The following is a 21895-nucleotide window of genomic DNA, read 5'->3' on the forward strand; positions in this document are numbered from 1 at the left end:
TCAAGGATCTGCAGAAACAGTGGACAGCATTCAAAGGCGGATTAACATACGATATTGAGCCTATGGAATATTCAATTTAGGAGGAGATTAAAGCAATGTGGAGTGCGGAATCTAATACGTGGAGAAGGAGAAGCTATGATAGGAGCAACTAGGTGAAAGGATTTCATAAGTTATAGAAAATAAACATTTTTTTCAGATACGAGTGCGTGCATCAGATTTTTCACACTGCAAGTGAGCGGAATATGTTGCCTGACTAGCAAATGCACTGAACGACTTTAAAGAGAAGAATAATGGTACTGTATATGATAAAAAGTTTCTCGCGATGATTCTGTGGATGATCGAATTAGCAATAATAATGCGAAACATTAGTTTTCACTTAAAATCCAATCCTCGGATTTCTGTTATCAATTCTTTTCCTTCCCGAAAGAAAGAATGAAAGCAACATTTCAACTGTTTGCAAAATATTAGAAAAATGCTTCGAAAGGTATAGTATTAAATGTTTCCAATACGTGTTTTTCTTATTTTTGCTTACTTTGTAGTTTACAGACGTGTTTTCCGGGAATATTTTTCTGCAGCTCTATTTCTGTTTTACCACAGGTCGAGAGCTATTAGTGATGTTACTATCACGGGATCCATTCGAAGAGCCGCTTTTAGTGCCAAATGTCAAATATGTAGCTAATATGCACGGGAATGAGGTGAGAAACTAAATCTAGAACTAAAGTAAAAATGTACCATTTGAATATTTTGCATACTAAACTTATGTAGTGCTTTAATTGTTTCAAAAATTATAACTCACTTCCGCTGTTAGGAACTACGTTTTCACACGAAAAAGTGCTGAAATTCCATAAATTAGATGGATGCTTACAAAATTAAAAAAAAAAAATACTGAAAATACTTTAAGAATTTGTCAAAAATTCAAATACTTTATACATAAATATCTAAATATTTTTTTTATTAGGGTTAATGCTGCTATGATTTAGAAACAAAGTTATGTAAATATACCTATGGGAAATATACAAAAACATCGTTAAATCATTCAGATCAATAAAAAAAGAAATATATGTCAGGAAGCCAGATATTATATCAATCAAGTCATGGCGACTCGTCGCCATTATAATAGGAGGCTGGTGGCATGCTAAACGCCGGTGATGTATAAAAATGTTGCAGTATTTATTATACATGAATATAGTACATTAAATGCATAAATGTAACTATGGTAACGAACTATGGTAATCAACTACTCAACAATTAAAACAAAAAATCTTATATACTTCGAACTGACAGGATGATCTAACCGTGTGGTCGGCAACCTTTTTAATATGAAGGGCGCAATACTGCAGGCGCTGCGTTGCTGACTCCTCCTGATTTAAATAATTAAACTTAAAATTACAATTGGCATGAATGGTTTTGAAATGTCTTTCTATATTACTTTTTTTTTAGAAATAGCCACACTATTATTGCATAATAAACAAATACATTTGCCATTATGATTGATAAAGCAAGGCGCTCGCATCTGATCTGACAGATGCATGCTAATTGTTAACATGAATATTATTTTTGTATTCATTTTTAATGGTATTTTATATTCATTCATATGTGACAAAAACATGTTGTAAAAGTGAGGTAAATAAAATAATGTTAAAATTTGAAATCTAATTTTTCTTAAAAACAACTAATCATAGAATTTCTAAGCCTGAAATGAGAGAAAAAATGCCTGTGTCATGAGCCCCTCCGTAATTTTCAAATTTTATATTGAGCTCTTCATATTAAAAAGGTTGCTGACCTCTGCAAGATGTGCTTTACATTTATGGAAAATACTAAGAAAAGAGGTCTGGAGCTTGCTCCACCTTTACCATGAGTTGTCCATAAGGCACTACTTATGCTTGCATCCACGAAACTTTTAAGTTTCTATATATTCGGCTATGGAATAATGTTGAATTCAATATTCACTTAATTTGTACCATCATGTATTATATTTGCAGTGTTTTTTTCTTTATGTTTTCTTGCATTTTAGCACATACTAGTAATGAATGTATCTCTCAGATATATTGCAATGTACGCTGCAAAGTTACCGCTGCGAGCTCCAAAGCAGTTTACAATAATTTCTCTAATTCCATGGCGCCCGCGGTGAATTTTTTGTGCGCCCTTGGTCACTGCGTAGCCGACCTCTGATCTAACCTATTACTCAATTTCGCCTTCATACACTTTCAAAAATATTAGCTTGTTAGCTTGAGACAGCGAGGAATTATTATTAATCTTCTAATAATAAACACAGGCTTAATATCCGAATATTAGCTCTTGCTGTTCAAGAACTACCCTTTTATTATTTTTATAATTATCCTGGAATCAAAGATTCATCGCGGAGATTTTGAAACGAATGACTACAATAGTGATTATTACAACTAACTTCTACAGAGTTCAGACTTATCATGAAAGGTTTACTCTCGGTGGGAAGGATAATATCGTTATTAGAGGTCCAACAAAGAAGGCGTGTTTTCCTGCTAGCGTAATTTGGAAAGGAATTACGTTCTTGCTCCTCTGTACCAATAGGGATCCTATAAATCTAAACCAAAAATCAGTAAGCGCAGTCTAAACTGGACAGCTTCAAACCACAAAATAATTACATAAAATACTCACCGTGGTTATCGTAGTCACATAATATTAACTATCTTACTGTCAGGATTGCAGCAACCTTTTGTATTAGAAGCACCCACAAACAGACCAGGTCAATCGTCGCTGCACATGTCTCGAATGTATACATATATAGATAGGCAAACAAGCATTAACACGACTGAGCGTTTTTAATCAATCTTTTGTACCAGTATATTTTTACTGTAATACTCAATGACTTCATCCATTCAGTTAAGCTACTGAACCGACATTTTCGAGACTTATGGGAACAGCACACGGAAGTTTCACGGACTTTACTGGTCTGATTATTTTTCCGAAGGCTATTTCGGAGTTATGGCAGAAGTAACAAAGACTGTGTGGCCATTGTATTATGTCAGTTAACTGCATGCATTTTTCTGGCCGGTATGCCTGTTTCGCGGGATGAAAAACACGGAGCGACCGGTAGGGAGGGGGGACCTTTTCCTTCGTATGAGACTAGCTATTTTGCGAAGACTTGCAGGTGCGGGATGTGTCTGTGGGCTATAGATCTGTAATATATTTAAACAAAGTAAAGCAATACTAATGTTTATTAGGCAAAAATGTTGCCTAATAAACATTAGATCTTTTGCGAGTTGAGAGCACTAACACCATTCCTTATTTCTCATAATGTTACTTAATAACTGAGAAAAAAACAAAGACGAACTCAAAAATCTGTTGCTATTTAAGTGACGAGGAACATTTTATATACTGAAAAATAAATTAAGGACTTAATTTAAAATAAATTTGTCATACATTAGTTGAATAAATAATAAACAAGAGGTCGTTAAAATTATCCAGTGGTTTATTTTTCAGTGTACATTACATTTCTGGTATCAAACGAATGTTTGACGGAAGGGGGATGGTTCGTTGAATAAGTTAAGCTGCAAAATGACCACAAATCTGAGCAAGACTTACTATGGTATCGATTGCAGACATGCACGTTATAAAAGAACAAAAATTACAACGGCACTTTTGCAAATAACAAAAAAGTTATAAAATAGAACTCTACTTACCTCTTCCTTAGTTTAAAGTTTGTCGGTACGACAAGCAGAACTATACACGACTTCTTGTTTGTTAATCATAATATCCAAATAATCACAATTGCGTATAAACAAATCATAACAAAAACCAGCAAACGATAGATACTGGAATGCTAATAAATCTTAGCTAGAAAGGGACACTAAGTTTCGAATTCCAGTTGAAAAATTATTAATTACTGATCGATATGCAATTATTAGAAACTATCCTCTTTCCCCTAAGGTTAGAAAAGTAAATTAAATATACATGAAATCAATTAGTTATAAAGACAGAAAATTAAGTCGAAACTTGTGATGTAAATCAGACATTTCAGCAAAAGACTGATCACTACTGGAACAATATGATGCACGAGAAGGGAAAGTGTGTAGTCGAGTGCAACGATGAACTTTGCGTTCGATTCAAATAGCTGGGGGGTGTGGAAGATTAACAAGAATGGGTATGAAAATACGAGACCATTTTATGGTATAATATAATATTGAGTCGATATTTAACTGTCTGAAATTAAAGAAAAAAATAAATAAAATTATTTTTGAAATTTAGAGCTATGAACTTTAAAATGGCTGAGGAGATAATTCAGCCTCCATAAGTTGGTTTTTATTATATTATTATTATTATTATCTAAGACCTCCAGAGAGTCAAGGACTCATCGAGGAGGCTGTAAATTACCCAACCCAGGTATCATACCTACCCTTGAATTCAATATTATAACACTTTAAGATGTAAAAAAAAAATTAAAGCATACGCTAGGTAATTACGAATATTTTCTAACTAAAGAACGTCCAATATTCACTCATAACATTGACTTAAATGAAATAACATTTACTTAAATATTATTTACGTAAATTTAAGTGAAGTAAACTCATTATTAGCAAGATAGTTAAATAGACAGGCAGTAGGGATAAAACTATTTTTATTACTGTTTGTCTAAGTTATATGAATATCATGAATAAGCATAACTAATATGCTTATAAGATGTTATAAGTTCTGTATAATGGTGGTAGGTTCTGTTGTTCTCTGAAGAGAACAGCAAATGGTGCCAAATGGTGTTCCATGGAACCCAAGGGTTACGCAACAACATTCATAATTTAGCAATAGCCAAAAATTAATACAAATGTTTTATTTTATTTAATTTTTTGTATTAATTGTTTTTAGATATGTGGTATATAACATCATTTCGTACTATTTAGTATAGATGTGCGTGTGTGTAGTAGTGGACAAATTGTTCTTAATCGCTTTCCGTTCGTATCATCACGTGATAATACACAAGATAATAATTTTATATATGTTTTGTATATTAAAACAACTCTTCATTGTATGTAATTTTTTGATTTTGTGAATAAATTACGCAATTTATAATTCTTAAAAATTGATTTTTATTTTATGTAATTTTTTTCAAGCTTTATTTTAATTTTAAATGTAAACATTCTAGTTAGTTCCGCAAGTTTTTATTGAACTTGGCAAGATTCCGCGATAAAATTAAATAGAAAAATATTACACTCTACGAATTCCTGCTTGAAAATCTACGTTGTTGGATTATCCAGCCATAAACATCATCCATATTTTTGGCAACTTCTGCACACTAAACTTAGAGCGGGATTATTGGTTAGGGGCTCTGATATAATTTAAAAACAGACCTTTTGATTGTTAAATCTGTTTATGCATAATAAGAGACTTCATCCATTTAATATGGTAATAAGTATTCGAACCTTACCCATTATACCGCAGTTACCCTATCTGTCAAGGATATGCTGTTTTTCTATGTTCATCTCTCTCTCTCTCTCTTACAACATCCTATAAAGACTGGCTAATAAGCAAGTTTATAACTGCATGGGAAGGGAGAAGGGTTAGTGGATCCGTGTGTTGAAGCTTAAGTGCTGTGAAGAATTCATGTTAGAGGTTTAATGGAATATTAACAGCACTGAGAAAAATTTGTTAGTTAGTGGATCAGAGGGAGATGAGTCCTCCACCGAGCAATAAATTTGAAAAAAAAATGTTGTTTTTTAGGATCTTCATTAGACAGTTTTGGTATCCATCTGATGAAAAATATAAGTTGAATGGATGTTTGAAAGAATTAATGAATATAAGTATTTAGATATTTTGATTGACAGGAAATTTTAATTCAATAAACATATCAATAGGTACGACAGCTAGTAAACCTCACGAAGTTATAGGTTAATTAAAAGATTTGTCTGTAGCAGAAAAGAAGTTAGGATACACTTATATCAGTCTCATGGCAGACCAACATTGGTTTAAAGCTCATCCATAAGACTTAACAAATATAAAGAGAATTAGAGGCATTCTTAAAAGATTCACCAAGTGGCGTTCCGAAGGACTGTATCATTATAGTTATTATTATTATTACATCAACTCACCTGGAGTCAAAGACTCATTGATGGAGAGAGAGAGAGAGAGAGAGAGAGAGAGAGAGAGATTTGTACCATTAACAATTACATAAAGTATATAAGAAGTATACATTATATTACAATCACAAACATCCCGCCGTGGGCATGGATGTTTGTGATTGTCTGTGGAAATACCAGTGGTGGCGGTGGTCGACGGTAGATGGCGTTGGTGTAGTTGCAGTCAGTTGGTGAATTGTGAGTGGTGGAAGCAGAGTTCTACAGTGGATGCCCTCCCTCGATGAGTCTTTGGACTCCCTGGAGGTGACAAATAATAATAATAATAATAATTACATTGCAATGTGAAATAAGCATACATATATTACAAAAGTCCACAGACTTACGGAAAATCTCTCCTTCTTGTAACATACTTATCATACTGAATCTTAAACTCATTCACATTCTTAGCATTCACAACATACTCAGGTAATGCACTCCACTTATCCATCCGCTCTCCATGTAAAAAAATACTTCTCACCCTCTTATTCACAACTTCTTTGAGCAATTTACATGGATGCCTCTGTTCTGGACCCCTTCCTTTTTTTTCCAGAATCTGAAAAATCTCTCTCGTATCCATCCAGTAAATACCTCTCAAGAGCTTAAATCTCAATCATATCATCCCTTCGCCTTCTATCAACCGAACTCTGCAGATTACATGACTTCATTCTATCCCTATTTCCCCTGCACTCTCTCCAAAGTGTCTTCATCCTCTCTAAACCCCGGTGACCATATTTGAGCACAGCAGTCCAGATATGGCCTGATCATAAGGCCTTAAGATCGGGCCATATATAAGGCCAGTTCAAGGCCTTATACAGTTAAATCACTACCATTTTATCTCTGCTGATTAATGTTCGTATTAATATTGCAGCAATCCGCTGAGTTGTCTTAATCATCTTTGCAACATGCACCTTAAATTTCAAATTTCGATCTACTGTAACCCCAATATCCCGTGCTTCCTTGCCTTCCTCCAGCATACTTCCACACATAGAGTATGCAGTATCCCATCTGAAGTTTTCAAAATTCAAAACCTTGCATTTAACAACATTACACTGGTATCCCTATTGATCTTCTCATATTTCCAGCTTATTCAGAACCACCTGAAGAGCTATCAGCACTACTCGCAATAACCATCCATAGCTTCATGTCATCCGAAAATAACTAAAATATCTCCTTGAATTTTAGTGACAATATCGTTGATATAAAGGTTGAAAAGTAGTACTCCAAATTGCAATCCACTCCACCAGCTTAATATACAAACCTTTATATATCCATACGTTGCAGTTTAAATACCAGTTAATCATGTGGTACCCTATCAAATGCCAAAAAAAAAAATTACAGTGCATGCATTTCTCTCATCAACAACTCTTGTTACTTTATCATAAAAGTCAACGATTGAAACAAGAACACCCCTTAACAAATCCGAGCTCACCTTCACAGATAATATTATTTTCATCTATCCAGTTTTGTACACGAGCTCTTACCAATTTTTCTAAAACCTTAACAACCACAGAAATAATACAGACCGGTCTGTAATTTAATACCTCCATTCTCTCCACCCTAATGCAATGGCACTATCTCACCCCTTCCACTCCCCAGGGACTTTTCTAGTTGCAAGGCTTTCATTAAATAGCCAACTCAAGGGAGCTGTTAGTTCTTTAGCACGCTCACTTATGATACTTGTAAATACATTCATTTCACTGACTTCTAATCCGTCAACCGTCTCCATCCTCTTTGGCATAAGATTCATATCCCCAGAATGAAACACTCTAAAAAAAGTAATAATTAAACAGCTCTATAATATCATTCGCCTTGGTCATTATACTACTTTTTTCGTCTAGAAACACCATTCGTCCACAATCATTCATTCTTTTGCTAGTTACATATTGAAACAAATTCCTTAAGATATTTGTTTCAATACGTAACTCGCATATTTTGATTTTTCCTTCCTATCTATTAGTTACCTTTCTTGAGCTTTGTATTCCTCACCTCTCATTCTATACTTTTTCCATAGCCTCTTTTTTTATCTGCGATTTCTTCTTAATCTCAGTGGCTATCCATTTTACCCCAATTTTTTTAAATTTTTTTCACGCGTGGTTGCACTTTGCTACTGCTGTTAACAAATGGTACTTAACTCGCTTCAATGCCCACTAACCTCTTTATCATATAATTCCTCCATCCATGGTACTGACCCAAGTTGATTTCTAAGACTATTAAAATCACCTCCCTTATAATTCCACATAATTTCCTTTCTCTTTAAAACTTTCGCGTGCCTGTTCACTCCAGAAATCCACACACCATGGTCACTTTCACTAAGCGGAGACAAATATAACATTTCAGTCACCATCATATCCTCTGATGCTGTAATCAGAACCAAAATTCTTGATCCTCGCGTTTCCTCCAACACATGCTATTTAAGACATTTGCCCCTCAAGAATTCCAAAAAGTGAGTTTCTTAATACCAATTTGTCTAAACATTTCCAGTTCATTCCTCTCTGAATTCCCTGGCCTATAGCAATATCCAACTATATATTTGATCCTTCCAACATCTTATTCACACCATACACCCTCAAAGTCATGAGCATTATATCCCTCCTGGCTGTCTATACTAGTAGCTACTAGAATCAATACTCCTCCACCCCCGTTTCTCTCCGTCTCCCTCCGGAAAAATAGTATATCCTTCTACTTCTGTTCCTTTCAAGACATCATCCTCTCCTAACCACGTTTCACTAATACCAATAATTTCAGGACAGACTGCGTGAATCAGTGCTATTAATTCATTCCTTTTATTCTTATGCTCCTGGCATTAGTATATAGAAAAAAGAACTTCTCCGTCCTCTCTGTATATGCACCAACTAAGTCATTACTCTTGGCCCCATATTTATCATTTTCCGTAATCTCCAATGCGCTCAACGTTACCTTATATCTTGAACCATCTTCCCCACATGAGGCTGTACTTCCTGCTCTCAACCCTATCAATTCTAGTTTCCCTGTCCATGAGAATTAACTGATTAGTTACAACCTGATGATTCTGTCTAACAGAGGAGACATTGAAATAATGTTTGTTAGAAAATATATAAGATGGAGAGCAGGAATCTGTTGCACCTGGCTGAACCTAGGTAGAATAGCCTTTTGAAATATATATACAGGGTGTTCGGGATAAATTTGACAGTTTCGTAAGGAAAAAGAAAATCTTCTTTGTATCTATTAAATTTAATGAATTGACAAAAAAACATTACAGGCAGAGTTAATTACAATACTATCAACAAGATTTACTCAAAATAACCACCATTAGCATCGATCACAGCTTCAATTCTGCTTCGGAACCTCGAACAAGCTGATGCTACAGTCTCCCTGGGAAGGGCCGCAAAAACTGTTTTAATTTTATCCATTAACTGGGCTTTTGTATTACTGGAAGTGCGATTGGTGTCTTTTTCAACTGCGCCCCATACAAAATAATCCATGGGGTTAAGGTTTGGGGAGTTTGGAGGCCAAACATTTGGACTGGTGAAGTCGTAGAAATTTTCAGACAACCATTTTTGACTTTTCCCAGAGGTGTGGCAAGGGGCCGAATCCTGCTGCCATACATACGGCCTACCATTGGCTACCCTTGTTATCCAGGGCTTGACTACAGTTAGCAACTCCACGAACAAAGCCCGAATTCCAATGCCAGGGTTCTTCAACACCTGTTCCTGCAGATTTGCGAGGAATTCTGCTGTACGAACGCAATCAGATCGTCTGCTAGGGATCTTTCTTCTTGCTACATCCTCGTAGTCACCATTGCAAGTCTCTAGTTCATGCCTGATTGTTTTTACTGTATTCAGGGAGCATTGGGCAGCAGTCGTAATATCCTTATTTTGATGGCGGGCACGAATCATCATGATACAAGTTATTCTCTTCCATGATTCAGGTGGGTTCCAGCTATCCATCCTTTCTGACATCTTGTATATGAATGAAGAAGGGTCCAAACTTTTAAATGAAGAGAAGTGTGTGTTAATACATGTAACTTACGGAAAAATATAATTAATTATAAATATGTCAAATTTATCCCGAATACCCTGTATATATATATATATATATATATATATATATATGACCAAACCATCTCAACCTTGCCTCCTGTATTTTCGCTCCTAAGTTCGTAACTTTCACTGTTCCTCTGACATAGTCATTTCTCAGATGATCCTTTCTGGTCACACCGCACATCCGCCTAAGCATTCTCATCTCTGCTACTTCCATCCTGCTAATGTTATTTTTCCTCAGGGCCACAGTTTCTATAGCATATGTCATAGCTGGCCTCACTACTGTCCTATAAATTTTGCCTTTCAGATTGATCGGCACCCTCTTATCACATAACACTCCAGCCATCTCCCTCCAGTTCCTCCAACCTGCTTGTATCCTGCATCCCACTTCCTTCTCACCTCCTCCATCTTCTTCCACTGTCGAGCCTAAGTATCTAAAGTCTCTCACCTTCCTGATGACATTTCCTTCCAGCTCCAGGTCTGTCTCCTGGCCACCGTCCACTGCGCAACACATATACTCTGTCTTACTTCTGCTCAGTCTCATACCTCTCTCTTCCAGTACTTTTCTCCATCTTTCCAGTTTAGTTTCCGCTTCTTCTCTTGAATCTACACACAGCAAGATGTCATCTGCATACAACATTGTCCAAGGTGCATCTTCTCTCACCTCCTCTGTTACCACCTCCATCACAATATTAAACAGAAACGGACTTAATGCTGACCCTTGATGCAAGCCAACTGTTACTTGAAAACTTTCTGTCTGTCCCAAACAGGTCCGAACACTTGTCTTCACATTTCTGTACATTTCCTGCACCAACCTGACATATTTCTTCGGCACCTTCTTCTCCCTCAGACACCTCCAGACTTCTTGCCTTGGCACTCTATCGTATGCTTTCTCCAGATCAATAAATACCAGATGTAGCTCCCTTTGTTTCTCTCGATATTTTTCCATCATCTGTCGTAACCCAAAGATAGCATCTGTTGTTGATCTACCAGGCATGAAGCCAAATTGTTCCTTTGCAATCTCCACCTCCTCCCTCAATCTACCATCAAGAACCCTTTCTAGGATCTTCATTGTGTGGGACATCAACTTTATTCCTCTGTAATTTTTACAGTCTTGTGCATCCCCTTTACCCTTGTAGATGGGAACAAGAGTACTCTTGTTCCCATCTTGTTCCCAATTAAAAAATTACAATATATATTGTAATTTTTTAATTTACTTTTACGTAGGTGGAAACCGTGCTTTAGAGACTAAACATGGAACTTCTACAAGCCACTTCAGACTTCCAGTAAATGAGACGGTGGTGTCGCATCGGGAGATGAAATCATCTTCTACCTAAACATAATCATCCATGCCTACAGAGGGATTCAAACCTCAGACCTGTCGTTTGGAGTGGGGATACGCTAACCACTCGGTCAAGCAAGCCGGCGCTTGTGTATTTGGGAAAAATTAGGTAAAACTTAGAAGAAAAAAAACAAAATTATAAAAATAAGAAGGATATGAAAAAATGAAGAGGAAGAGAAAAGCTGAATGCGAATGTACAGTAGCCAAACTATATGTGCGGTGGAATCTTTTTCGAATATTGGTTTGGTTACACTTGATTACTCTGTGCATCGTTTTCTTAATGTCTGTTTTTTCCCCAGCTCTGAATTATTCTATTTCAGCCTATCTATGTAGTTAATTTTCTTCCAGCGCTATACTGCCTATGATAAACATATTTTAGGCATAAAAATATGTATATATCTTACAAGTACTGTGAATTAGATATGGAATTAGGGTGCGTTAATGTTTTAAATTACGGATGAAGCAGCTAAGACTATGTAACCAGTATATTATTCTTCCAGGGAATTTCGAAAATCCTCCCATTTCTGTTTGAGATCAGCTAACTCTTACCTTCAATAAGACCATTTGATTATTATAATAAGCCCAGATTATCGCCATAACTGTCGGTCTCGGTTAAAAAAAAGTATTTAGGGATTAAGTGAAGAAAGAAAGGATAATAAGGAAGAACTATTAAAACCTCTTTGGTAACAAGAAAGAACTGTTAAATCCGTCTCACACAAATTTTCTACATAGCCTACTTCACTTAGGAATATCGTCACATCAATTAAAATTCAAAGGTTAACTACACTATTTACAGAATACGGAACTTAGATCTTTTTTGCAGAAGCATTTATTTATTGACATGTCAACTGACAAGTACATAACTTGTCAACTGACTGCAGATAAATATAGAAAAGTAGAAACATAATTTTATGCACAAAGTCTAAAATATACAAAAGGATCTCAATTTTTATATCTTGGCTTCTAATTTCTAATTTCACTTACGTTTGCCGCAAGGATGATCCTTCTACAATGACAATTTTCTTTCAATTTCAGTTTACTGAAGAATAAAGTCATTGTGCAATTATTAGATATATGAAGAGCCAAAGGCTTCAATTCGGCGACATATGACATGTTTAAGTTAAGGGATATGACATCCCATATCGTTTCTTAGCCGAATAAGAAACTCAAAGAGTTTCATGCCGAATATAGTAGAAACTATATAAAGTTCGGCGATTCCAAGCGCAAGCAAATACCTGGATACTGCAGCAACTGACCCTAAAGGTGGAGCAAGATCCGATCACTATTCTTGATATTTACCCATAATGTGAACTTAGCTCCTAGGAGCTGTATTTCTGTTTAACATTACGAGAGAAGGTCACTACCAGACCGGTTTCAACCTTATGTATAGGTGAAGCGGGCTCTAAAAATAAGACGATCCCGAAAGATCGCCCAACTCAGCGTTGTTCCACTCGATGACAGGCTCACCCCGTCACCGAGAACTTCTCAGCATTGGCTCTACGTGGCAGGCTCACCCCACCACCAAGCAGAGCCATAATCTCAGCGGTGGCCCCACTCAGAGACAGGCAAAAACCCACCTCCAAGTGGAGCCTCTCAAAGCCAGATCAGCCCAGCACCGGTTTCCACCCTCATTGGGGTCTCATCAGTGAGTAGGTAGATCTAGTTAATATCGTTTGTAGCGAACAGAACTTACAACCCTTCTATGAGTATTGCCGAGAGGTGTCCTAATAAATTATTAGATATATGAAGAGCCAAAGGCTTCAATTCGGCGACATATGACATGTTTAAGTTAAGAGATATGACATCCCATATCGTTTCTTAGCCGAATATAGTAGAAACTATATAAAGTTCGGCGATTCCAAGCGTAAGTATATACCTGGATACTGCAGCAACTGACCCTAAAGGTAGTGCAAGAAGGGTTGTAAGTTCTGTTTGCTACAAACTTGATATTAACTAGGTCCACCTACTCACTGATGAGACCTCAATAAAGGTTGAAACCGGTCTGGGTAGTGACCTTCTCTCATAATTTGAACAGAAATACAGCTCCTAGGAGCTAAGTTCATGTGGGTACATATCAAGAATAGTGATCGGAGCTTGCTCCACCTTAGACATGAGTTGCCTCTGCTTGCACTACCTTTAGGGTCAGTTGCTGCAGTATCCAGGTATTTGCTTGCGCTTGGAATCGCCGAACTTTATATAGTTTCTACTATATTCGGCATGAAACTCTTTGAGTTTCTTATTCGGCTAAGAAACGATGTGGGATGTCATATCCCTTAACTTAAACATGTCATTGTGCAAGTTCGCAAGACGTACAGGTTACCGATTTTACACATTAGTAACTATTTAAAATACCAAATATGATGACCGAATTGCTATTGACAACTGAATAATATCAATATTATTTTCAAAAAAAAAAAGTAAGCTTTTATTGCCTGATACATTGTTGCTTTTCAGTAAGAAATATAAAAAATTGAAATGAAGTCGTTTTATAGTGTAGACGACGTTCAGGATTTTCATTAAAATAGTTTTGCTGTATTCTTATAATGTCTCAAGCTTCTTTTATTTTTCACGTATGATTCACCAGACAAATAAAAACGAATTCACAGGAGGCAAATTTTTTGGAGTTCGACTAAGTAACTTGTAAGTTGTTAACCTGTGTAAAAAAAAAAAGGGGGAAAAAAAAGCAAACATTTTTACTGTCTACTGAAATGCAACACTTTCTATGTTTTGAAACTTCACTGTTCTGCTTGTACCTGGGAGTGAGTTTCCTCGCCAAGGTTAAAGACATACAATGAGGACAACACATCTGCAATCTTGTTTTCTTGTCAAATAGGGCGTGCTAAAGTACCAGCGACTGTCGTTTACTAGATCCTTTATTTTTGCACGCTGATAATTTAGCGTGCGGTTGAATTGTATATTTACACATGCTTTCTTTTCTTTTGTATTTTTTAAAATGCAAATTATTTTAGAAACTTAACAACTGATCATTAAAGAGCTGCTAAAAAAAGGTAAAATTACAATGTATCCACTACAAAAATGAGAGAAATTTTCAAAGTAACAACTTCACGAGTATTGAAGCAGTTGAGACTCGTGAAGTTGCTATGGTGTGCCGTGTATTATTATAAGGATCTTTTACTGTTCTGGAATGGGCATTTATTGTTTGAATATTGTTTCCATTCATATTAACATCGGCGTCATAGCTGGAACGAAGGTCAAAATTGCAATGGATAACACTATCAATGAGTGGTCTAATCGCCATTCATTCTAATTTTTCATTCATAGTATTTTATGAAATGTTTTTAACTCCATACCACAATAACACGCAAAATAACAAGATTCCTTAATTCATGAAGTGGGATGATATAACATTAATCAGAAAACGAAGCACTCAACTAAAATAATTTTTTCTTAACTGTACCGTTAAATCACTTTTTCTCCCCTAAGACATGCATGGCTTTATATGCAGTGAGAAAAGCCTGTTGCATTGCTTAGCCCAAAGAAAAACGCAAACTATACAAAACTGAGCAATTCAAAGCTGATCAATGGCTATTAAGTTATTTGTTTGTAAAGGTATTTTAGATTTAGATACTTTGATTGGATTAATGAAGCCTCCGTAGTATAGACGAAGTCCTTTGGTCGGAAAGACCTGGGTTCGATTCCCGTCAGTAACGGGAAGAACCTTAATTTGGTCTCTTTCGACGGAAGGTGAGTTAGTCGGCCTCATACAGAGGTAAGTTTTTTTTTTCAACCGGAAACTCGGGTTTTTCCCCCTAGAACAGGCAAACCGGTCCAGTGAACACACATGGATGACAGTCATGAATACGTTCCACCCATATGCCGGTCCCGAGCACGTATAAAATTGGCAGTGGTGAACTACCCTGTAAAAATTTCACCAAGAACACTTTGTGGGCATGCCTACAAAGTCACTTAGGGTCGGAAACGACTGAAAGGAATAAACCAAGATTGGATTAATAAAAGTAGATTTTTGTCTTAGAAACGCTTTCTGCAATTGTAAAGTCTTATTATTATTATGTTTTTTTATCATGGCAATAATCGTAGAGTGATCATCACTGATACGAATTTTCAGGCGAAGTTACTTTCTAGCTAATCTATAAACGAGCATAACTATGGCGTAGATTTTTAAGGAAGGACTGACGTTTGTTACCGGATGTAATTCGTAAATTCAGAATATCCGGGTATGTAGAAATTTTAAAAGGAAACTTGACAAGAACGTTTAAAACGATCACGTAATAAAGTGACGTTAGCAAATGTATGCAAACATTCCGAATTTTTTTAACCCGGTAAGGAAAATCAACTGCAGAAAATTAATGCAAAATCTACACACAAAGAAAAATTAACAGAAGCAGCAGATGTGACGACAGAGGGAAAACAGAAAGATAGAGAAGAGTGATCATCAGAAAAAAGAATTAAATAATGAAAAAGAGTTGTCATATTTGAAAGATGCTGTTCATTCCAATTCGGGGAACGCGCATTTATTTAAATGAACATTCAAATTTATGTTTAAGATTTTCTTTTTGCAACTGTACGTCAAACTACAAAAAAAACTTTTATGTTATGAAGTGAATAGAGCTGGTTGTTCGAGAAATGAATAATCATATACTATTTAAAAGTTGCATGCCTGTTTTGTTCTCTTATCAACTGTGTAACTACGTTAGCTGTGTTATATTAATATGTTAGATTTTGTTTCGTCTTTTTATTTAATAAGAAATTTTTATTTAAAATAAAAAGAAATGGTTGGCTGTGGCTCTGTATCGAAATAAAAGCAGACCTTGTGAACTAAGATGGGGTAACAGTGATATATAGTGGATGCACAAAATAATACTTTTCAGTGACTCATCATTAGCGAGGCATTTAAGGATAAACTTCACCCACGATGAATGACTAGAGAGGAAGTCGGCCGACAAATCGCAAAAGATAGAGAACAATCCATATTTTGGGAGTGTACATTTAATGTCAAACCCAGTAAAATACATCTGAAAGCATTTGCAATGACAAGAGGAACTGCTTGAGTTTCTCCGAAGTCTTATTCATAGGTACTAACGTAAGGAAGGATGGATCGCGCGAGGATCAACGACAACAGAATCCATATTGGGGATCATTATTATGACAGATATTTCAAGGTAATGTGAAATATCTGTTAATGTATTTCTAAATTATCTTTAACCAATGATTCAAATTCAAATATATATATATATATATATATATATATATTTAAAATATGTTTATAAATTTATAAACATGTTTATAAATATTTATAAACATAAGACTAACCTCTTATTTTATTAAAATAAGTTTACCGAAGGTGAGGATACTTGGCAGGTCATGGGCCTTAGCTAAACACCTCAAGTACTAATGAATGAATGAATGAATGAAGGATTCAAGCAATACGACAATTATGATTCAGATTTTTCTTCCTTTTCAGGATTGATGATGATGCGATCAAATTTGCACACTAAAGGAAAAAAAACAGTAATAGAATAAGTAATAAAAATTAAATAAATTCTGGAAAGCACATTTGAAGAATAGTGAAAAATTACATTAAGAGTACTAATATCAAGAACTAATATGCTAGAAGAAAACTGATCAAGCTAGGGATCTTGGAATGTTGGTAGATAGCAAGTTGAAGTTCAAGAGCCATGTAGCAAAGATTGCAAATACAACTCAAAAGATAATTGCAATGCAACGAACTTTCACAAGTAAAGATAAGGATGTAATGTTTCCTCTTTGCATGGCTTGATAAGCCCTCACTTGAACTATTGTGCGCAGGTCTGGTCTTTTGGTTTCCGTAGTGATTCTGATACGTGGAGAGAGTGCAAAGAAGAGTGTTAAAACGATATCAGGATTGTGGAATACTGATTATGAAGACAGACTGAGAATTTGTAGGCTGCTGGCACTAGCAAAAAGAAAAAAGAGGGGTGATATGATTGAGACCTACAAACTTCTGAAAGGGTCATACAGGATTTCAGTTGATGAAAATTTTCAATTTATGGAGGGTGGGGAAAGGACGAGAGGGGCATCCTTGGAAGCTAAGAATGAATGCCACTAAGAAGGAGTGGAGGGCAAGATTTTTCTCTCACAGGGTGGTGCATGATTGGAATGGACTGTCATTGGATGTTGTGTGTGCAAGCAGTGATATGGTGCATGTAGTATATGGCCTCCCTCGATGAGTCTCTCACTTCCTGGAGGATCTTAATTTTTTTCCCACTTTATTATGTCTTGCATACATATAATAATTACATTATAAAATTATAGAAATTACAAAATTTAAAAATTACATTACATACATATGATAATAGTATTTTTTTTAATTCAATGATTTTTTAAAATTAAAGTTATGATTGCATATTATGCATTTACAAAACATGATCTAGTTTTTTATTTTTTACAGTGAATTTCATACACATTTTTCCGTATTTTGTATAATGTGTTAATAATAGTTACTATAGATGGTAATTTATAGTTTGCAATTAAATAAGATTAAATTTTTTAACAGCATTTATAGTATGACAGTAAGTTATATATATTTTACAATTTTTGCTTTTAATGTTTTTAACCGCTGTAGCTACAGCACTTCAATGTAATAAATAATTCTTTTTTTTTTCCTGTTGAGCTCGGTTGAGATATCATGTCTCTGCTTGCATCCTCAAAGGTTTTTACTTAGCTTATCTGAGGATGACACCAGTTATATATATATATATATATATATATATATATATATATATATATATATATATATATATATATATATATATATATATATATATATATATATATATATATATACACATATATACATATTTTACTAATTTGATTGCTGTGTTGGAAGTAGACTGATGTTTAGGAGGTCAAATGAATGATCTGAAAGGTCTGATCAAAGTGAAATTGCTGGTATATTCTGGTGTTATTGTCACATTCATTTTTATTGTGGTTTTCTTTTTGAACTAATTAGGAGACTTTTTTTTTCACTGTGGAAGCCTTTCTATGTCTTCTGCACTTTTAATTTGTATCGGCTTTGAAGTTTATGACTTCCTCAAGAATATCTTGGCAAAAATTGGTATTTGTTTTCTGATTTTGCCTTTCTTGCTCGGTACAACAGATTTTGGTTGAATGGTGTTAAATATGCGGATAGGAAGATTGGTGTATTGTCTTGCAATGCGTTCAAGTCCTTTGCGACTGGTTTTTTCTGTCTGCTGGCTTTTATGAGATTGTCTCTTGTGGACTTGCTTGTAAGACAGACTATGACTGGTGCAGGTCATGGCAAGCCTTGTTTTTTGCTCTTCCTAGGAATCCGATTTACAGTCTGAATTTCATTAAGCTGTAGGGGGAAGGATATCAATTGCATGGCCTAATTTTAAAACTACGTCTCTGAGGTTTTCTGTAGGTGCAGTTTCAGGAAAACCGTTTATGACAAGATCTTCTTTATGTTGTTGCTGATTTAAACATTTGTATTGTAGTTTTAGAGAATGAAGTTCTTAACGGAGTTAAGAACTTCATTCGGATGTCTCTTTCATCAAATTGTATTGCCTGTCATTTAGTGCGTTAATGCTGATTTTAAGCAGTGATAGAAGCGTTTGCAACACTTCTATCACTGCTAAATTATTATGTTTGACCAAATCTTCATATTCGCTATATTTTTTGTTATTTGTTCGTTCTGTTCGTCAAAGAGTTCTTGCCCAAGATCTACTAAACTGTCTTTTATAGTCTCTAGACCGTTTTCTATTAGTATATTTAAAAAAAAAAAAAATCAGCTAACGCCTTTTTATTCCCGTATACGGGAGTAGGCGAGGCCATTTAGCCCTATCTAACTTTTGGAGACTGAGTGGGCAGTTCAATCTCCACTAGTACCAATCAGAGATAGATGGCCCAAGGCTATCACTAATTAAGCGGTACACAGTGAAGAGAGACGGCTCAAATGTGCCGCCATCTCGTGGTCCCTTACCCTAACACAATATATTTAATGTCTGAAATAATGTGGATTCTACGGTCGATTTTCTTGAGTTTACAGGACGAAAAACCCGAGTTTTCGGGAGGAAAAACCCGCTTGCCCGTGCCAGAGATCGACTAACTCGGGAACCGGTCGAAAAAAGGCTTAGAAAAATTTCCTCTAGTCGCCGACTAGACTCGAAATCAAGTCTTCCTTCGTGCGGCCAAGGTCATTAGTATATTTAAAGAGTTGAAATTATAGGACTCACTTGCATTTTTTTTGTCTGTTCAGTTCTTCGTCTGATTTTGCCTCCTGTATAATCGGCTGCGTCGTAGGTGTCTTAGGTGCGTTTCTTTGTTCTTCCTGCAGAGTGGGCATTTCCATTTCTAGCATGTTGCATTGGATTTATATTGCCAGTTTGTTTCTGAAAAGCTGGCACATTTTAAGTGTAGAATCCTGCTGCATTTCGTACAGGTTATTTGATTTCCGTTCGGACAATAAATCCTCCAGGCATTTGACACACTTCATGACTCACCTTTCTTCCCTTGAGAAACTATGGTGTGATTGTAAAGATGGCGACGTCGTTTGCTCTTCGCTCGTTGTTGACCGCGGTCCTCTCTGGTCACTTTTCAACACTTCAAAATTTGGTTTCTTCTTAGCCGATTTTGGTGAATTTTATATGACTGTCTTCGGCGTGACAAGTAGAATTACTTGGGAACACTTTTAAATTTAAAACAGGATTTACAACCGCTTTAAAACTATAAAAAACGGGAGCAGCGATATCACTGTGTACCCGCTCGTATGCCTACACAGCGCCTTCTCTATGCCTACCTGGACATAACTATAATAATAATAATAATAATAATAATAATAATAATAATAATAATAATAATAATAATAATTACTGTTCCACGTTACAAATCGAATAAAATAAAGAGAAAATATACAGAAATTTTAATCTTTGAATAAAAAATTAATGTAATGTTTAAACGATTATTTTTCCTCAGGCAGTTGGAAGAGAACTTATGCTTCAGTTTGTGGCCTACCTCATCGATAACTACGACACGGACGCCACCGTTCAAATGCTAATGAACAGTACTCGAATCCACATCATGCCAACAATGAATCCCGACGGTTTTGAGCGAGCTCGAGAAGGAGAGTGCTCTGGAGTCAGAGGACGGTGAGTAAAATAGTTAAAATCAGAGATAAACTGAATTTGTCCAGCAAATAATTTTATTAATTTTCGTAGACAGAAGGAATGAATAGATGAGGAGATCAGTTGTGTATTTCATAGTTGGCTTTTCCTCAGCATTTATGCTCCTCTGCATTCGGATTCTTGCCATATTGAGAAGAATTTCATAAGAGAAAATCCTACCTATCTACCCACTAATTATGAGTAGTTATTGTTCTCGTTTGTTTCTGAAATTAGATAGAAGAAACAAAGCCTGTGAGGCTAGTAGTGTGACATGTCGGTTATTTGCATGGGTTCTCCGGCCGGTTTACGTTTCTGAAGGCCGAAATACCATTGCAATTTTATATGAATTCTCGAATTTATCTTTAGTTAAAAAGCCAAAGGGCATCGGCTATACCGACTAATTTAAGGAGGTTCTATTATTAATGTCATTTTTTTAATGAAAAGTGAAACCAGAAACAAGATACCAGGTAAATGCTCTAAAGATGCTCTACCGTTATACAAGACCACTCACTGTCATTAAATTGGATAAAAATGTTTATTCATATATAAAAGTTTCCTTTTTTCGTAAGTTTCGTGAAGTTTCATGTATGGAACACTAAGTGCCCGTTATTGTATTCATAACTATGACAAACTTATAAATCTGGAGACACCAATATGCTTCAATTCGTTCCCGCACAAGAAACATGAAATTTCTAAGCGTAATAGGCTGTTACAAAAATAGAAAAGTCTGGATGACTGCATTCGACCTTCTAATTCTTCGATATGATTAACATAATGCTAACAATATATATGTTCATGTTAAATTTTTTTAATATGACTCCCGCTATACGTAGTTTATTCATCTTTAGCTAATTTGTTCGAATAGATGGTACACTGTCATTTCCAATATTTCCTTTTAATAGAGGCTTCTTTCAAAAGCTGTTGTAAATTTGGTAAGATATGAGCTTGAAAGCCATTTGGAATGGATGCAGAGTTTAAGTTTATTATTATTATTATTTTATTTATTATTATTTTATTTATTTATTAATCATTATTATTATTATTATTATTATTATTATTATTATTATTATTATTATTATTATTATTATTATTGGAAAATATGGCAGATTGCCAATATATGGCAAAAAGACGCTACTACGTCCAAAAATTCATGGAATATAACGACAACATTAAGCAAACATGGGCTACACTCAACGAATTAGTACCTCGAAAAAAGAAAACTTCAGCACAAGATTTTATTGCAAAAAGCTTTGGTCAGGACACAAACCAAGAGGAACTAGCAGACTCATTCAACCATGCTTTCACAAA

General features: G+C 35.3%; 1 protein-coding gene across 4 annotated transcripts in view; it reads left to right on the top strand.

Moving 5' to 3' along the window:
• LOC150108904 (carboxypeptidase M-like) overlaps positions 1 to 21895 on the top strand; it is an 81666-nt gene that overhangs the window by 20066 nt on the left and 39705 nt on the right. For all 4 annotated transcript variants that reach the window (XM_090410836.1, XM_090410845.1, XM_090410854.1 and 1 more), the window contains exons 3-4: positions 598 to 695; positions 20400 to 20572. In XM_090410836.1, coding sequence (XP_090266962.1) covers positions 598 to 695; positions 20400 to 20572 — 271 coding nt within the window. The remainder of the gene's footprint in view (positions 1 to 597; positions 696 to 20399; positions 20573 to 21895) is intronic.

The sequence above is a fragment of the Typopeltis vanoorti genome, chromosome 2, assembly GCF_054136105.1.
Source record: "Typopeltis vanoorti isolate ZY-2024b chromosome 2, IOZ_Tvanoo_1.0, whole genome shotgun sequence".
Lineage (NCBI taxonomy): Eukaryota > Metazoa > Arthropoda > Arachnida > Uropygi > Thelyphonidae > Typopeltis > Typopeltis vanoorti.